This window comes from Petromyzon marinus, chromosome 55, assembly GCF_048934315.1.
Source record: "Petromyzon marinus isolate PM22_M1 ecotype Great Lakes invasive population chromosome 55, UKy_Petmar_22M1.pri1.0, whole genome shotgun sequence".
Taxonomy (NCBI): Eukaryota; Metazoa; Chordata; class Hyperoartia; order Petromyzontiformes; family Petromyzontidae; genus Petromyzon; species Petromyzon marinus.
Window position 1 is genome coordinate 7039573 of NC_133721.1, and position 19126 is coordinate 7058698.

General features: G+C 47.2%; 1 protein-coding gene across 8 annotated transcripts in view; it reads right to left on the reverse strand.

Moving 5' to 3' along the window:
* Positions 1 to 19126, reverse strand: part of MCF2L2 (MCF.2 cell line derived transforming sequence-like 2) — a 193478-nt gene that overhangs the window by 142083 nt on the left and 32269 nt on the right. For 6 of the 8 annotated variants that reach the window (XM_076052295.1, XM_076052296.1, XM_032975299.2 and 3 more), the window contains one exon: positions 6375 to 6465. In XM_076052295.1, coding sequence (XP_075908410.1) covers positions 6375 to 6465 — 91 coding nt within the window. Of the gene's footprint in view, positions 1 to 6374; positions 6466 to 10941; positions 11575 to 11603; positions 12293 to 19126 lie in introns of those variants that run through there. The other 2 variants (XM_076052298.1, XM_076052299.1) reach the window with 2 other exon arrangements.

The window sequence follows — 19126 nt, forward strand, 5'->3', positions numbered from 1 at the left end:
ATTAGCCAATCAATATCCTTTAAGTGTGTGACCACATCAGGGCCCGTTGAGATTCATTTTCGCATTACCTCCGATGCAAAACTCCTGGGGAATGTGTTGATAAATTACGGATGGCTACTAATTAATAAACTTGAAATTCCCTTAAGGGTGATTTGTTTTTTTTTAAATAAGTTGTTAATTTGTGGTGTTGGAGACAAGCGGCACACAATGTGAGTGAGAGCAACGCAGACGTCTAAAACGTCCGGTTTACTTTGGTTTTGGTTATTTTTTTTGTTGTTGTCGGAAATGAACAGGCAGCGAGCTGCTGCAGTAGGTATCGAACATTTGCCAACGCACACGACGCTGTCAAGCTGCGATGGCAGTGGTGTGCCAGCACAAATAACACGAACCCAACGCAATTCTGACTTTAAAGGGGGGAAAAAGCTATCTTCATTTCAAGGGTTATAACCGTGAAAATAAACATTTAAATGGTCAAATGCAGACTTAAGCACAACGTTTGGTTATGAACAGGGGGCTTGGGTGTCAACATGACGCACCTCCGATTCGCACGGTTAGCTACGCACGGTGCGAAAGAAGTTCACACATACACACATACAACATACATACATCTTCTTTGGTTCTTTCGGTAAAGTCACGTAGAATGAGAATAAAATAATACATTAATAATAATAAAATAACACAATAAAATTCTCACGACGTTTCGGCCACAACACAAGTGGCCTTCTTCAGGTGAAAGGAACAGAGCTGTCGGGACGACAGAGCTTCAATGAACGTTGTTAAGATTTGTAGCGTCTTTTAAGCTGGTTTAGAGAAGTGAGGCACCTTGATAAAGGGGTTTACAAATCAAACAGGATAATTTAGCATTGAAATAGCTGAGTGATTAGCTTGTGACTGGTCATAGATATGGCTATGTTAAAAACACCATACATACAACATACATACACCATATATACAACACACAAACACCATACATACAACTTACATACACCATACATACACCATACATAAACCATACATACACCATACATACATATGCCATACATAAAACATACATACAACATACATACACTATACATACACCATACATACTGTACAACACGCAAACACCATACATACATATGCCATACATACAACATACATACACCATACATACACTATACATACAGACACCATACAGACATACCTGGGTTTCACGTCACGTTTCCCCTGTCGTTGACCAAACTGGGTTCTCAAGTGTGGCGAGCTCATGATCAGAGTGGCCATCAATGAACTTCGAAGTTAATTGTTTTTACACAAACGCATTCGTTTGTTGTCTATTCATTTGGCAAAATTACAGCTCCTGAGAATTAAAAATTCAGTTTTTGCTGCTGTGCAACAAACAGTGGCAGAGCGGGTGGGGATGTGCTGGCTTACTCTTAATGGGTTTCAGAGCTAGCTCTGTGGTGTCCACTTCCCTGGGCTATTCTCTATCGTGAAGGGTTGCACTGCCCTGGAGATAGCTTTGAATGAACACGATGCCTAATTGCTTGACATTTACAGCACAATCTGGATCAAGCTAGGGGTAAAATACATCTGTTTTGACATACAAATTTTGCTTGACATTTACAGCACAATCTGGATCAAGCTAGGGGTAAAATACATCTGTTTTGACATACAAATTTTTATTACTTCGGAAATATTCCATCATTTAAAAATAACGAATGTTGTTATCTCGGTAAAGTCACGTAGGTATACAATAAAAAAAATAACTGATTTATTTTAATTTATACCTACGTGACTTTACCGGAAGAACCAAAGAGTTTGGATTCCTGCAGTCACGAAAGCTTCAAATAAAGATTGTTGTTATCACCGCCATATGACGAACATTCCTCTGTCCGTGTGTGGGGATCTCAAAAGTATTTTTGTGATGTCTTCCTTGGGACGTTACCAGACGGCGCATGGCACGCGCTTTTGCAAGAGTTTCCGAATGGATGCTCGGCCTTGTCACGTGACCCCAATAACATTTGGAAGACTTAAAATAAGAATTCGGCGTTGAAAAAAGGGGTTGACGTCAAAGTGATTTTTCCGCTCAAATGACCGAGGATGGTGCTCAACCGCCGGATTACAGTTCTAGAGGCGTGGTGGAATTTCCACATTACTGTGGCAAACGCGAAGTTTTCCACAGGACTACCACTGGCTGACTTTCGACAAAAAATGGTGACCAACATTTTAATTGAACAGGGAGAGGTCGACAGGATGCATCAACCTCGCATTGGCCTTTGAACTCATAACCTTCTGATTGCGAGCCACACACACTAACTGATTAACCACCCAGCCAGATTATTTGGTCTAGGAAACACTCATTAGTATCAGAATGTTCCACACGGCAATTGGGCAGACAGGAAGTCCTCCGAATGGTCAGGAAGGAATGATCTGATAATAAGCTAATTGCCGAGTAATTCTCCTTGTTTGGTATCCGTAATGGTGTAACTCTGCTGCAATAAATGCCAAGGGATTTTGCGCGAGCGTGCGCGTGCGTGTGTGTGTGCATCCACACAATCTTACAAGAAGTGTAGAGCTGACATCATAGACAATCACCGGTCCCTTGATCCCACATCACCCGTTCCAGAGTTGCCTTGCATTTTGAGATGTTTGAATTTCGAAAAGGAATAAATATAAGAAGCACTTTCTATGAGCTGACGTATATCAGATGACATATTGCTTAACTGCATATTTTATATCTTGCGGATGGTCGGGTGGCTCAGAGTTGGAATCGCCCGGGACCCTATGTTTCAAACGAAAGCAGCCACCACCTCTGTTTAACGTGGACATCTGTGGGGAAATAGCTTTATAGCTCATCGGATTCCTCCAGTATCAATAAATATTCTCGTTCTGAACCACGCTTAAGTTCTCAAGTGTCGATGGTCTCAGCCTATTCGCCAAATTACTGCAGCGTGAAATAAGCCCATCAACTTAGACTCGGTTCTGCACTCCATTAGGTGATTTCCACGTTGCTTTATGTCACGTTTCACCAAATGTGTACAAATTGCCATTTTAGTAATATAGTTGTGACATGTTCCCTGAAACTGAGAAACCCAGGCTTCGTCATAGCCGGCTGAAACATTAGATTCGATGCCACGATTAAGGATTCCCCCTCTGTGGTTAAAACAGAAAAAAACATATTTTTCCTGATGACGACCGCTTGTATTGCGATCGAAACGTCGTAGTTTTTTTTGTTATTTTATTTGAACCTATCTACGTGACTTTACCGAAAGACCCAAAGAATAGAAAACGGGACATATCATGGAAAAAATAATATCTCAATACCAAAAAAGAGGAGAGAGCTGCATGCAAATGCATCGCACCGAGTGGTGCATTTTGACGCAACAGACAAAATAACCGGCTATTACAGATTTACCGGGACAGCTTTCACAAAAAAAAAGAGGACGATCCTTGGAAAAATATCGGGACAAGGTGGCGTCCCTAACCCATGATCCCCACGGTACCAGCTCAGTAACTCTCACGTGGCCTTTCACGAAGCCGCTGAAAATGCAAAAAAAAGTGGTGGAGATCTCGTGTGTCTTGGAACGGGTTAAGGAAATGGGAGGAATTCAGCTGACAGGGCTGAACTCCTGGCCTTGCAGTTCAGGCTGACTGCAGTTTGCCTGCCCGTGCGAGGAAAATTAATTGAAAACGCTCCGTCTCGTGCAATCAGAAAATGGGATCGGCTGACTGTGCGCTTGCTTCTGGCTTTTTCATTGGTTCGAGCTCATTTTGTATGAGATGTTCGTGGATTTTATTTTCTGCAGTTGGTCCAAAAAGGTGTTTTATTTTCCAACGAGGAAAGATGACAACGCGAGGGGGGTATTGAAGGCAAGAGAAAAGCAACTGGCACCGATTTAATGTTAAGGTCCTGTTGAAGACACATCCGTGTGTACCGATTATACGATGATGTAAGCGCTCGTGACGAGGTCGAATATACGAATGAGGAGGAAGACAACAAGAAGGAGGAGGAGGTGTAACTGCAGAATGAGGAAGGGCAGGAGAGTCAAGATAACTCATGAGTGAGAACACAATATATAAACAGACCTCTATTTTGTGTGTCCACATAAAAAAAAACAATGTGTTTCAGTCCTCATCCTTTTACCTTTCCAGGCCAATATTACAAACATTTGTTTTAAGCGGGAAAAGTATGGACCGGTTTTTGACTTCCTGCAGCTCATCAGCAGTCAGGTTTTTTGTTTACACTATGAGACCTCCTTTGCTAGTAGCAAGATATAGTAATAGGTTTTTACCCTTTTATCTGGCACAAAAACTGACACCTTTATACAAGGGATCATGTTTGCAATAACCACAATACAAGCAGTCAAAATGCAAACAAAAAGAGACAGATAAAAGGGTAAAAACCTATTGCTATATCTTGCTACTTGCAAAGGAGGTCTCATAGTGTAAATGCTTACCCCGAGCTCTCAGTACTCTGATGGTGCGCTGTTTTTGAGTTGTACGCCTTTTGGCGTCTTCTGGTCCAACACCAGTGGAGACTGGGCTCTAAGAAAAGCCGTCTCGGGTGTGGACCAATCAATTTCAAGGACAGTGCCAATATTATTATCAGAGTTGTCTCTTTTTGTTTGCATTTTGACTGCTTGTGTTGTGGTTATTGCAAACATGATCCTTTGTATAAAGGTGTCAGTTTTGGTGCCAGATAAAAGGGTACAAACCTATTACTATAGGTTTTTTTGTTTTTAACAAAAGCTGCCCAGTTGCCAGATGTCACAGGCGAATGCAGTAAGTTCCACAAAAATAATCACACGAGAGAAAACGCACAGACATTCGGGAGCAAATATTCAGTCGAAAATATTGGTGTCCTGGTGATAGCGCAATGATGTTGGGCATGACAGTGGTTGCTAGGGATTGCATTACTCACAAACCCCAAGCAACATGGCTGGCATGTCAACCGCTCCATGCACTTTTTGCCATTCTGCCGCTGAGGTTAATATATTTTATGTTATGAATGCGAGGAATGTTACGTTCAATGTTGTCATCGGTTGTCAGTTCATCGATTATATCGGTTGACTTTCTTTTTACTTTTGTCAATCGGCATTTTGAATAGTCCCGAGCAGCCCAAAGTTTTCTCCAAACTTGACAACACTTATTCTTGGTTCTTTCGGTAAAGTCACGTTGAAGGGAAACAATAAAATAATAAAAAATATATAAAACAATAAAATTCTCACGACATTTCGACTGTAACACAAACGGTCATCATCAGGTGTGAAAACCAACGGCAAGAAACCTTTAAAAGAAGTGGCGGTTCGCATTTATTAAATTATTTTTAAACGTTAGCACCACGGAGAGAGATTTGACAGTTTGTTTAGATGGACGAGTCCATCTATGTTCGGAAAAGAGGAGGGGGGAGACGAAAATGTAATGTATGCTGTCTGAAAGCCACCGCTTTTACAACTGCGACAGACGTGCTGTACTCAAGTCCCAGGAAGGTGACGAGGAGAACCCGCAGGAGCATTAAAAAGAACTGGAAGGGAGGTGAAGATGACATTAAGAACCAGGAGGAACACTCTGGACACTGCGCCACTTGGGCTAACGCACGGTGACCGCTGCACCTGCGAGAAAACAAGAATGACAAACTTGGACATTGCCGCTTACGCTATTTTATCTCCGGCTCTGTTTGCTGACTTCACTCCTCCCCCCCGCCTTCTTCCCCTCCCCATTAATTTGCCGCCGCGGTGGCAAGATGTTAACTACCTCGCCTGGTACGCAAGAGGTCGTGGGTTTGATCCCGACCCTGACGCCCGCTGTGTGTCCGGTGTTTGCATATTCTCCCCGTGGTCGAGTGTTTTTTTTTTCCCCCCTCCACATTGAGAATCAACCTACATTTAGAGTGTTTATCTGCTATCAGTATCCACATGGTGAGCCACTTCGTTGCGCTATCATTTGTGGCCAGGTCGCTTCTTAAAACAATATATACATAGCTCAGTGGGCCTTACCTGGTAAAGTAAAAATAGTTTAGTTTAGTTTAAATAGTAAATATACTTCTCCCGACCGTTACCCCTCCTGCGGTAAGGCAGCCAGCCAGCCCTGATGCCCCCAACCAGTCCCTAATTTAGAGGGTGCAATACGCCGAGTTTGTTACACGTTGCCTGCTTCCTCTCTTTGAAATCTACTTTGTAATTCTGCATTCTCGAAGGACAATAACAAACTTTATGGAGATGTAAAAGAGAACCAAGAAGAATTGAAGAACACTAAAACACCACGAGGTCGAGGATGACAAGAGGAGAGAGCAGCAGGTCCACCCGCCCCCACCGGACATCACTGTGAGAAAGAGCTTCATAGCTCATCGGATTTCCTCCAATATTCTGACGCGGAGTGGCGGCGTGCGTTACCGCAATGCGAGTGAGCGCCGCCTTCACGGCCGCCCAGCGATCTCTCCGCCGGTCGATGATCACGGAGAAGCCATTTTCAGAATCTCGCAGGCTGCACACGCACGCGCACAAAGACAAAGGGGTCTCCAATGAACGCCTGCAAAGACGGTTCGAGCAAAGCTTGCATTCAGCGGGCATCTTTTAAGGTCGGCAGGTCGCACGGCTCGCTCTGCCTTCCCGGCGCTGATTTTGACACGTTGAATCGGGGAGTCGACGTGCGGGAGGATCCAGGACTGGTTCTGCTGTGGCATGGAATCAAACTCGGGTCACCGGGTTAGTAGCACGGTGAACTGACCACCACGTGACATACGCATGTACACGCGTTCTGTCATTTTAATGTGACTCTGCCTAGGTCAGTGGCTCAGATAATATTTGGGCACACCACATCCAGTATACCTCTTTGGCTAATAGCCACGTGTTTACTCTGGTCCCGTGTGTATATACAAAGACAAAGATCCCCCATATAGCCTTAACAAACTGTAGGGGCAAGTGCTGTTAGCGAGCACCTATGAAGGCCGGAACGGTACACGAGGGGGTGGGTGGCCAGCACCACGGCCGGCCGCCTTTGTCTCCCCAGTGGCGATGCTAACACACCGCACCAGGTACTCATTTGAGGCTGAGTCGACCTAGGGGAGGCCCAGGACCGGTTCAGATAAACGTCACTGGTGTTGGCCGTGAGCGGGAATCGAACCCGGGTCGCCAGGTTCGTAGCGCAGCGTAGCGCTAACTGCTACACTACCGCTCCCCACCTGTGTATATACACATACATACACACACGTGCACGTACATTCGTGCCTCGGTGCACGCACATGCACACATGAGTAGTGTACCCATAAAACAAAGACAAAGATCCTCCGTGTAGCCTTAACAGACTGTTGGGGCAAGTGCTGTTAGCGAGCACCTATGAAGGCCGGCACGGCACACGAGGGGGTGGGTGGCCAGCACCACGCCCGACCGCACCAGATACACATTTGAGGCTGAGTCAAGCTAGGGGAGGAGGCCCACACATCGGGAGCGCTACAACAGCAGAGACACGGTGGAACTCCAGTGCTTCACAAGAGACTGCTGATATTGCAATGAAGGAACCACCTTCATGCCAGTGACATAGGAGTCGCAGAACAATCCAGGGGTCGACACATCATTCACACTCCGGGGGTGACTAAAATGGTACTACTTTGTGGAAAAGTCAACCTGGGTAGTTCTACAATATTAAATAGCCCTGCCATAGCAATGTGGAATGTCTACCATTGGCTCAGAGCCACCGATGGGAATGAATACTGCCCGTTTGCTTATTTGAGTAGGGAGACACTTTGACCTTTGACATCATCATCGTCACCGCCACCTCTTGCAATATGCAATGGCACGACACAACACGTGTCAAGGCACAGTCTGCACGACACACATGTGCGCGAATGTGAAAGAAACATCGCTTGCATCGACGATGCGACCAAACGTAAGCATGCAAAGGGGGCGTACATCAGGAGTCAAATAAGCATGAGAGAGAAGCTAAATGTAATTAAATACTGATAATACAACCGCAACACAAGCACCAACAAACAATGTAATGACGCCGTTTGTATTAGCATTTCAACGATGAAAAATGCATTTTTGTCATACAATCATGAGCCACGTTTATTAAATTTGCGTGTTCGTAACTGTTATTATTTTTAGCATTAAGAGAGGAACCGGTGATTTGACGAGCGCACTGCCTTCTCAACTCCGCGACCTAAGTTCCATTCCCAGACACGGCTAACATCAGTGGTTAATTATATCTGAACCCCTGATAACCCCCCCCCACCCCGCCCCCCCCCCCTTGTTCATGAACCCGCACTGACCAGAATGGTGAAGTACGGTCTAACAACCCAGTTGAGTCCTAGCCGACACGGCGTGGTGAAGCTCTCATCCAACAGTATTTTACCGTACTCTTTGGTTCTCGCGGTAAAGTCACGTGGGTAGAAACTTAATAGGTCACGACGTTTCGGTCGCAACACAAGCGACCTGCAGACGGTCGCTTGTGTTGCGACCGAAACGTCGTGACATATTAAGTTTCTACCCACGTGACTTTACCGCAAGAACCAAAGAGTACGGATTCCTGCAGTCACGAAGGCTTCAAATCAAGACTCACGTGTTTCACCACATTTACTCTTGGTATACACAAACCCCCCCCAAAACAGACAAGTTCAACAAAAACGCCTGCCCTGGATATAATTCATTTGGCCATATTTATCCAATTAAATCTGAACCTTTAAAAAAAAACGCACCGTCATCATCTTAATCACGATCATCATCATAATTATAACCACGACTGGCCGCTGTTGCACAGGCTCCTATTGACGTTAATGACGGTGCCTGGGATAATGAACACAGCAGTGGCTCCAGGAAGGGAGAAGCAAGGGCATTTCCTCGCTGCTGTCTCAGCACTTGGCCACGCTGCAATGCACACGGCATGCACCTCTCTCTCTCTCCTCTCTCTCCTCTCTCTCACGTCGCCACCAAATCGCCAAGGGCGGGCACAAGTCACGGAAGGCTGCAGAACGCAGGACACAAATAAATAACGTTGCATTCGCGAATCGAGACGCCGTGCACGCGGAGGGCAACAGTTGAGGTGGCGGTGGCTTTGGGAGGGCTTCTTCCAGCAGTGGATTGATCATGGGTTGATGATGATGACGATGATGATGGTGAAGCGTGCACGCAAATGCACCCCAACACCACAGCACCTCCAATCAGCACGGTTGGCTACGTACGGTGCGAAAAAAGTTCGACATATACAAAAATACAAAGCCCCCCCCCCGTGTAGCCTGCTGGGACAAGTGATGTTTGCGAGCACATATGAAGGCGGGGGGTGGTGTGGCCAGAACCACTGCCTGGTCGCCTTTGTCTCCCGACTGCTGATGTTTGCAACACTGCACCAAGTATTAATTTAAGTCTGAGTCGATCTATGGACGGAGGCTCGCTATTCAGATATTCGTCACTCGTGTTGGACATACAGCGGGAATCGGACTCGGGTTACCGGGCTTGCAACGCAGTGAACTTCACTCTAGGCCACCAAACGCCACAACGCACACACACGAACGCGTGTACACACACACAAAGACAAAGATCCCCCATATAGCCTTAACAGACTGTAGGGGCAAGTGCTGTTAGCGAGCACCTATGAAGGCCGGAACGGTACACGAGGGGGTGGGTGGCCAGCACCACGCCCGACCGCCTTTGTCTCCCTAGAGGCAATGTTTACACACCGCACCAGGTACTCATTTGAGGCTGAGTCGACCTAGGGGAGGCCCGGGAGCGGTTCAGATAATCGTCACTGGTGTTGGCCGTGAGCGGGAATCGAACCCGGGTCGCCAGGTTCATAGCACAGCGCGCTAACCGCTACACTATCGCTCCCCACAACACACACATACACACACACGAACGCGTGTACACACACATACACACACGCACACGAACGCGTGTACATTTAAGCAACACCAAGGCATCGGAGATTTAGTTCGTCGAGATGACTTTGATTCTCGGCCACAGAGGCAAGTGATATTCGTCTTGTTCCTGTCCTCCCCTTCCCAGGCTAATCAACCTGCAGAGACCAGCGTGGCCAAGTATGGTAAGAAGACAAAAAACCTTGACCGTGATGGCGTGCGGGAAGCCTGCATGCATCGGTGGATTGAGAATGGCTGTCATTTATTTACGAAATGCCACGCCGATTGAACGAATGTCGACGTTAAATTCACTACAAATGTGGCTGTCGCCTGATGAAGCTAGTTGTAATTACTGGCGAAACGTCGTACTCAGATTGTAAATGTTGTGGCTTGACTCTCTAACACACCGGTTAGTGCTGTACTAGTATACTACACTATACACTACACTACTATACACTACACTATACACTACACACTAGTGCTGTACTAGTGACGAATTGGCCACGTTCTGTTTACGCGACAAACCTTCACTAGTTGGCTGTGTCGGGTGGTGGCGGCTTAACGACACAACATTTATATACGCACGCGATCTAACCCAAAAAAAACCTCTATTATAAATTAATGACGACGACGGCGGTGTCGACAGAGGTTCTGCATCAGAATTCAGCACGATACACAAAGATAAAAGATCCCCCATATAGCATTAACAGACTGTAGGGGCAAGTGCTGTTAGCGAGCACCTATGAAGGCCGGAACGGCACACGAGGGGGTGGGTGGCCAGCACCACGCCCGACCGCCTTTGTCTCCCCAGTGACGATGTTTACACACCGCACCAGGTACTCATTTGAGGCTGAGTCGACCTAGGGAAGGCCCGGGACCGGTTCAGATAATCGTCACTGGTGTTGGCCGTGAGCGGGAATCGAACCCGGGTCGCCAGGTTCATAGCGCAGCGTAGCGCTAACCGCTACACTACCGCTCCCCACGCACACACGCGCACGCGTGCACGCGCGCGCACACATTACGGACGCGTTCACCTGCACGTTTCAGCGACGGAGACGCAGCCTGCGATCGGCAAAGCGAGGTGGCCCGAACAAAAAAAACGCCCGGCGTACCTTGTGCGCACGTGGAATTAAACGTCCGGCTCGCGACGCTGGGACGTAATCCGCAGAGGCCAAGCGCCAACAAATGTCATCATCGACCTCTTGTTTTCGCCTCTCCGGCCTTCGACGGAGATGAATTCCCCCCCACACCGTTGCTCGCCCGGCCAGCAGAGCTTTCGTCCTCTCCGTTCACGTCCGCAAAACAAAACAAAAAATATTCCGCGCTTTGCGTTGGAGGCGCAATCCCCTCCCCCCGACCACTATCGCCAGCGATGCGGAGAACGACGTTCACGTCGGGCGGAAGGTCCCTCCGTCTCCGTGGGCTCTCGAGCTTCCCGTTCCCATCGCCCTCGCTCTCCCAAGTACCTCGGCCGCGCGTCGCCCCTACCCGAGCCGCACAGAGTCGTTTAACCGGTGGTGACCTTCAAGAATTGCGTCCCCCGCGAAACGAACGCGATTGCTGCCGCTTGCGGTAAACCAAATATTAAAAACAAAAAAATCGGCGCACGCGGCAGTACGATGGCGAGGCGGGGAGGAAATAAATGAAAAGAAAAGCGCGCACGAGGTTGCGAGGGGTTTGTGCTTGGCAGAGAGAGAGAGCGAGAGGTGTGCGTGTGTGTGTGGTGTGTGTGGTGTGTGTGCGGGATGTTTTGGGATGGGTGGTGTCAACTCGCCGGAGCTCGGGACGAATCTCACGGGGACGTGCGCGCTGCACGCACGTGCTGCTGCTGCTGCCACGCTCCGCCTGTGCGCACCTCTCTCTCTCCCTCGCTCTCGACAACACGTACATGTGCACGAACATGCAGCACGCAGGGAGAACGTACGTGCGCGGTTGTTAAAATAGATTTGGTGTTGTTGTTGTTGTAAAAATAATAATAAAATATACACGTGTTGTTTAAACAAAAAAAATAGAACCCACCGCCCGCATTTTGGTACAGTCCACCGATTGACGTAGTGTGGCTACGACCACGGAATTACAATTAGGTTCAGAGGGTCTGCAGGATGAATGTAGCCCATGGCTAAAGCTTCCGTACGTGTTATTTATTTATATTTACGACAACAAACACAAATATCCCCCTTATAGCATTAATAGACTTTTGGGGCAAGTGCGGTTAGCGAGCACCTATGAAGGCCGGCACGGCACACGAGGGGGTGGGTGACCAGCACCACGCCCGACCGCCTTTGTCTCCCCAGTGGCGGTGTTTTACACACCGCACCAGGGACTCATTTGAGGCTGAGTCGACCTCGCGGAGATCCAGGACCGGTTCAGATCATCGTCACCGGCGTTGGCCGTGATCGGGAATCGAAATCGAGTGGCCGGATTCAAAGCGCAGGGCGCTAACTGCTACACCACCGCTCCCCACAACAACAACAACACACACACACAGACACGCAGAGTGAACACGTTTTTTTAAAATAAAAACCGATGTGCACAACGAGTGATCGACGTGTTTTCTGGGCGCGATCTACCCAACGTTTCGATCCGACGGTGGAAACAAGAAAACGACTTGACACAGAGAGCTGCAGGACGGGAGTGGATCAGAGGAGGAGAAGGAGGAGGAGGAATACACCCTTCAGATTTTTAGGCAGTCCACCGACGAGGAAAAATCCACCGCTTGGGCATCGTCTTGCAAAGGAACGCCGCTCGATTTGGGGATTGGCTTTGTTTTTGTTTCCTGTCATTCCATCCGCTTCGTTTCCAAAAGGAACGCGCCCATACGTGTAATTAAAAAAAAACCCATCAAAACCAACACCTAAATATTTCCTCATTGCAGAGTTGATTGATACACAAAAAAAAAACAATTACGCACGTGACATTGATATGGCAAGGATTCTGGTCAGCGAGATGTTAACTACTTCGCTTGGTATACAGGAGGTCGTGGGTTCAATCCCGACCCTGACGCCTGTATATTTGCCAATCATGACGACAATGATGATGACGATGGTAACGGTGATTACGATGGCAATGATGCTGCGAGTGGTGATGACGAAATTACAATTAATGATGATGCTCCCGTTACTGAGCCGACCTGGATCAGTCGGGCTAAAACAATCCAACGGTGTCGCGTGCATGAGAAGACATCGTAATTATTGACGCTGATGGGGCTCCGGGGAAGAACGCTCACGTCACACTCGTAAGGGTACGAGTTCTGATCCTGGTTGGTAGTTGACTCAGCTCATCATCCCTCTAGGGTCGATAAAATTAACACCACTGTGTGGAGAAGCCAACAGTGGTTGTTCTATGGTTAAGACTCATCTGTCCAATTCATCTTTGAGCAGATGCATAGGGTAATAGTAATGCAGATTTACAGCCTTTGTTCATCCACTGCTGGAGGGAGGACTTCGCTTATACTGGTAGGAACCTCCTGGTTACACCAGTCCACAGGGGATTATTGTGTCCGTTCGTTCGTCGTGCATCCGAATTGTGTATGTCTGTGGATGTCTGTCCACGTGTATCCGGACACCCGGATAAAATGGGAAGGGTGGGGCTGGGTGGGGAGGGGCTGGTCACCCCGTGGTGCCCTTATAAAACTCAACGTTTAACCAACTCACGCCGGCTTGTGCCCGCCCTCACAGTCGGGCATATTTGCGGAACACACCACGTGGTGCCGCCGTTGACCCTGGCCATTGACCGAGCAACCCAACGTTCCTACCAGCTCCCTCCGTAGGAATGTGTTCACGTCCACCAATGAGGTTATTCGAAAATACTTCACTACTGCTGTTCAGTGGTTGGTTGGTGAGTGAAGGCGTGGCCCTGAACTGGTTCAGATGTCGCTCACCAGTGATGTTAGCTATAGCCTGGAATAGAACTCATGTTTGCTGGGTTCTCAGCGCAGTGTGCAAATCACTGCACACCCCCCACCCCCACTCCGGCTCCAGAGAGGGGTTTGAAATCAAATTATATTGTCAGGTCTTTCACACTTATCATGATTCTAAGTATGTATGTTGAATTTATTTCACACCGTACGTAGCCAACCATGCTAATCGGAGGTACGAGAGAGGGACAACAAAGTAAAACATAAAAAGACGTTTCGGTAAAGTCACGTAGGTAAAAAATAAAATAATAAAATTTAATCACGACGCTTCGGACGCTACACAAGCGTCCGTCATCAGGTGGGACAACCACAGCAAAAACAACAGCTGAAGTGGGATGAAAGCAACCTATAAGCATATAAACTATAAACTATAAAGCATATACAGTAGAACCTCGGTGATCGAACGCCCCAGAACTCGAACAATTCGGTGATCGAACACAATTTTCGACCATTTTTTGCCCCGGACATCGAACAAAAAATCGGACAACTGGAAAGAACCGGTTTGGACCGAGACGCATAGCCAGGGCGACCGAGACAAAGGCGGATGGCCCAGTTTACGCGTGGCTCTGTCGTCCTTCATCACTGTGAAGTTCCTGCCCCCCCCCCCCAATACGACTCCTCTCATCCAGCCCATGGACCAACAGGAAATTTCCAATTTAAAAAAAAACTCTACACGAAAGCCCCTTTTTCAAAGGTGGCAAAATGGGCTGAGTTACACATATTTTGTAGAAAAATATCATCCAGATAAGGCAGTAGCCAACAGAGCAGGCGATTTTTATAATGATGATGCATTGAGTCATTTCAGAAACATCTTCAAACAGAGGGAGAAACAATCCTCTCTCGATCAGTTTTTAGTAAAAAGGCCCTCAAGTGAATCACAGTTAGTGCTCGAAAAAAAGGCAAAGCAAAGAAAGAACCCCAGAAGGGAAATTACCCAACGTGCTTATGGAGGGGACTCCCCTTCCAAGCAACACTGACACCTCCTCCTCCCCTCCTCGCCACCTTCCACTCAAGCAATCCACTCTCCTTACTACACGTCAAGTGAAGTTCAATGTTCATTTATTCCAGGGGCGGAGTCAGGGGGGGTGACAGGGGTGACATTCTGCGTACAAGTGTACGACACTCGGTCTGGTGGACTCCGTGCCAACTGCATTGTCAGAGTGTGTCGCCAACCGATGGCGTCTAGTTCAAAAGCCTGACTCTCTAAATCATTCTTGAAATTAACATTTGTTGAATGTCACCCCGGCCTCAAAATCCTGGCTCCGCCCCTGATTTATTCTATTAATTATAGCTGTGTTTCTTGTTTTGTGTATGCTTTTATTTACTGTACTGTATTTTAATATTGTGAACTTTGTGTAAAAATGGCCCATAATAGCATCCTTGGGTGGGGAACCAATTAATGCTATTTTCATTCATTCTCATGGGGAAAATTGATTCGGTATTCGAACAAAACGGTGTTTGAACACGGTTTTGGAACGAATTAAGTTCGATCTCCGAGGTACCACTGCAGTTGCTTTTTTTGCTGTGGTTGTCCCACCTATGGTTGTCCCACCTGATGATTGCGTCCGAAACGTCGTGATTAAATTTTTTGTTATTTTTTTTTACCTTCGTCACTTCACCGAAAGAACCAAAGAATAATGGATCCTTGCAGTCAGGAACACTTCAAGTCTAGAACAAAACGAAGTTCTGAAGAAGTGAGCTTTCAATGTAGACTATTTAAAAGTGCATAGCTCCACAGCCGCTTCCTAATATCAGAAGGAAGAGCGGTCCAGACGGCCGCGGAAGCGCATCTGAAAGTGCGCTGTGCGGTTGTCCCATCTTTGTTCGATGGCTTAGCCAGAAGCCGCTTCCGCGAGGACGATCGGACCTCGCGCGATGGTTAATGCTCCTTGATGAGATCAGCGTGCGCATCGCTCACGATTCTAGGTGCAGGGTCGAGACTAACGATGGAGTGGCAGCCAACGGAGGGGGGGCAGGGGGGTTTGGGAAGTGCCTGAGAGGACAGTTCCACCACGGAGATGGAGCGATCGGTCACCGTGCAGACGTTTGGTGGATTTTGACATCGCATGGACCATGAGAGATAGCGACATCAATGGATTGCAACAACAACTACAGGCAGCAGCTAATTTTTATTTTATTTTACCAGATAAGGCCCACAGGTGCGATGTAACGCGTTTTAACAGAAGCGACCAGGGCCACGAATTATTTACCACAGCCAAACGCTCTAAATGCACGTTGATTCTAAATGTGGAGGGGGAAATGTGGAGGACCTGGAGAAAAATCCACGCGACCACGAGGAGAGAGGCATGCAGGCTCCAAATATACAGCAGCAGGCGTCAGGGTCGGGATCAAACCCACAAGCTCCTGTGTACCAGGCGAGGTATTTGGATCGAAACTTCGGACATCGTGCCCAACAGCACGCGGAACGAGCCGCAGCAAACACATCGCAAAGCTGTACCGCACAATCGCGAAAAACCTATGCAGCAGTGATAGTAGCATCGTTCAAGTATGAATGTAAACAAAATGCAAATCTGCAAAAAAAAAGTCACCTCCAAAAAAAATAAAATGTGATGAAAGTCAGCGAAATCTCACCAGACACAATGTAACAACAACGATAACAACACAAACACATCGGGAACTTGGCGTCACTAGCGCGTGTTTTATTATTATTATGACATCAGCAACAGTGATGACAGAAATGCGATGGACGTAAATTAATATATAACACGGAACTTTTTAAATAATAAACATAATACGTGTAAAAATATATGCGTAATAAAAGTAAATATAATATCACGATATAGTCTTCTCCGATACCAAGGTTCTATGTAAACCCACGGGTTATTATCAGAGATTTGTTTAAGAGGCAATTCAGATTTACAAACACAGACACAATTTCAACCGAGAAGATGGCTTCAAATTAAGCAACCATTGGAAAGATGTTCTAAATCGAACCAAACGTTAAAGGGATTTTTAATGGTACAGTATGTTCATTCAATTAGTGGCATCCCAAACTCTCATGGTGGTGCTAATGTATTTTTGATGCTATTTGCGAGCTTGCACAGCTTTACATTGTATGCTAATTCCTTTGTCAAGGCGTTTTTTTTTCTGTTTACCCACTCACAGCTTAAAGGAGGCGACCTGCGCTTGACTTTTTTCACTCCAACGCTGTCCGCTGGACAGCTTGGTCCCTTCACCTGATGAAGACCACTTGTGCTGTGGCCGAAACGTCGTGATTTTTGTTTATTTGTTATTTTTTTTTTACCTACGTGACTTTACCGAATAGAACCAAAGAGTAACATGGTTTACATTTGAAAGGCAAGAAATGAAACCCAGCAGACAAAATGTCACGACGGCAACAAACGCTGATCGGGAATTTGGCGTCCCAAACGCACGTGTCGCGATGAATTATTATCATGGCATCGCCGAACACTGACGGCGGCGACACAGCAATCGCCGCCGATGACGGCGACCCAGGGTCACCTGGCTTCCTGCCCCAGAGCGTTTGTCTCCGACGCGGTCGACACAGACGCCGTTCTCACCGCAGATCTCAGAGGCGCCCCCCCCACCATTAAGAAAATCACGCCGTGCGCGCGATCTGGTACACGGGTCTCGTTCGAAAGCCCAAACATTGCACCCAACCTCCGAGGAGGAGGGCTTTGGCATCCACCCCCCCCACCCACCGCCCCACCGAAGACACTCCGACATACCATCAACCGCATGGGAACATCGACGTGCCGACACGCACGTCTCTCTCCGCCGCGTTTCGAGGCAAAACCTGAGCTGTGCGATTGTGGACACCGCAATCCCAGAACTATGGCACTAGAGGGTACTAAACCCACTGAAGTGTGAGCTCCTTTAAAGGGGTGGGGGCGGGGGGTGAATAGAAAAAGGACACCAATCTTCTTTGGTTCTTTCGGTAAAGTCACGTAGAATGAGAATAAAATAATAAAATAAAACAATAAAATTCTCACGACGTTTCGGCCACAACACAAGTGGCCTTCTTCAGGTGAAAGGAACAAACCTGTCGGGACGACAGAGCTACAGTGAATGCTGCTAAGATTCGCAGCGTCTTTTAAGCTGGTTGAGAGAAGTGAGGCACCTTGACAAAGGGGTTTACATATCAAACAGGAGAATTTAGCATTGAAACAGTTGAGGGATTAGCTTGTGACTGGTCACAGAAAGAGCTATGTTAAAGTCAAAGCCTACACATCCACAGAGGCACCTCGTACATGGACGCCAAAGGGGCTGCAACAACTCAACTATCATACAGTAAACCGATGTGAAAAAACAAAAGTCTAAATTACATCAATATAATAAATGTACTCAATATATTCTTCAATAAGCAGAGCTATTAACAGCAATGATCTCCTGAAGCACTCTCGTGGCTAGCAGAGCTCCACGTTGGCACCTCGCCCCCAAACGTATCGCCATCGTACGCAGCAGCAGAGGCAGCAACGAGAAGATGGAAGAACCGGCCGCATTGGCTCCGCAGCGAACTCTGTTACGCATCCCCGATGCTCGGCGGGCAACTGTGAGCGTTGCGTCAGTGTGTGTGTTGGCGACGGCGCACGCACGGACGTGGAATCCAGCAGCCAGGCGCGCACTCTCTCTCTCTCTGTGTTTGTGACCTTTCTCTGCCTCTCTCTCTCTCTCTCCAGTTCTCTGTTTCCGAGCGGGATATTATGTAAGGGCAAACCTGGCGGCCGTTTTTTTTTAACTAGGCCCACGTTGATTCAGTGATTACAGGAGATTATTGGGCATATCTGATGTGAAATAAAGTGGCAGAATTCCAAAAAAAATTCGGCCACCAATCATCTTGCGATGGCGAGATGTTAACTCCCTCGCCTGGTGTACAGGAGATCGTGGGTTCGATCCCGACCCTTACGCCTGTATATTTGGAAACAATGTGCGTTGAGAGTGTATGACTGCTATAAATGTCCACGTGATGATGGTGAGCCACTTCGTTCAGCTGCTATTATTTGTGATAGCTAGGTCGCATTTGAAAAAAGTGCTACATTGCTCAGAGGGCCTTAACATGGTCATTGTTTTTTTACCCTTTTATCTGCAAACACATTTTTTACAAGGAGTCATGTTTGCATTGATCACAATACCTGCGGTCGGAATGCAAACAAAAAACATAACTATGATAATGTATTGGCACTGTCCTTGAAATTGATTGGTTCACACCCGAGACAGCTTTCCTTAGAGCCTAGTCTCACATGGGTGTTGGACCAGATGACGCCAAAAGGCGCAAAAAAAGGTGTCAGTTTTGTTGCAAGATAAAAGGGTAAAAAAACAATTATCATATTTTGCTACTGGCAAAGGAGGTTCCAATGGGGTCTTAACATGGCAAAGAAGGTTGTAATGGGCCTTAACAT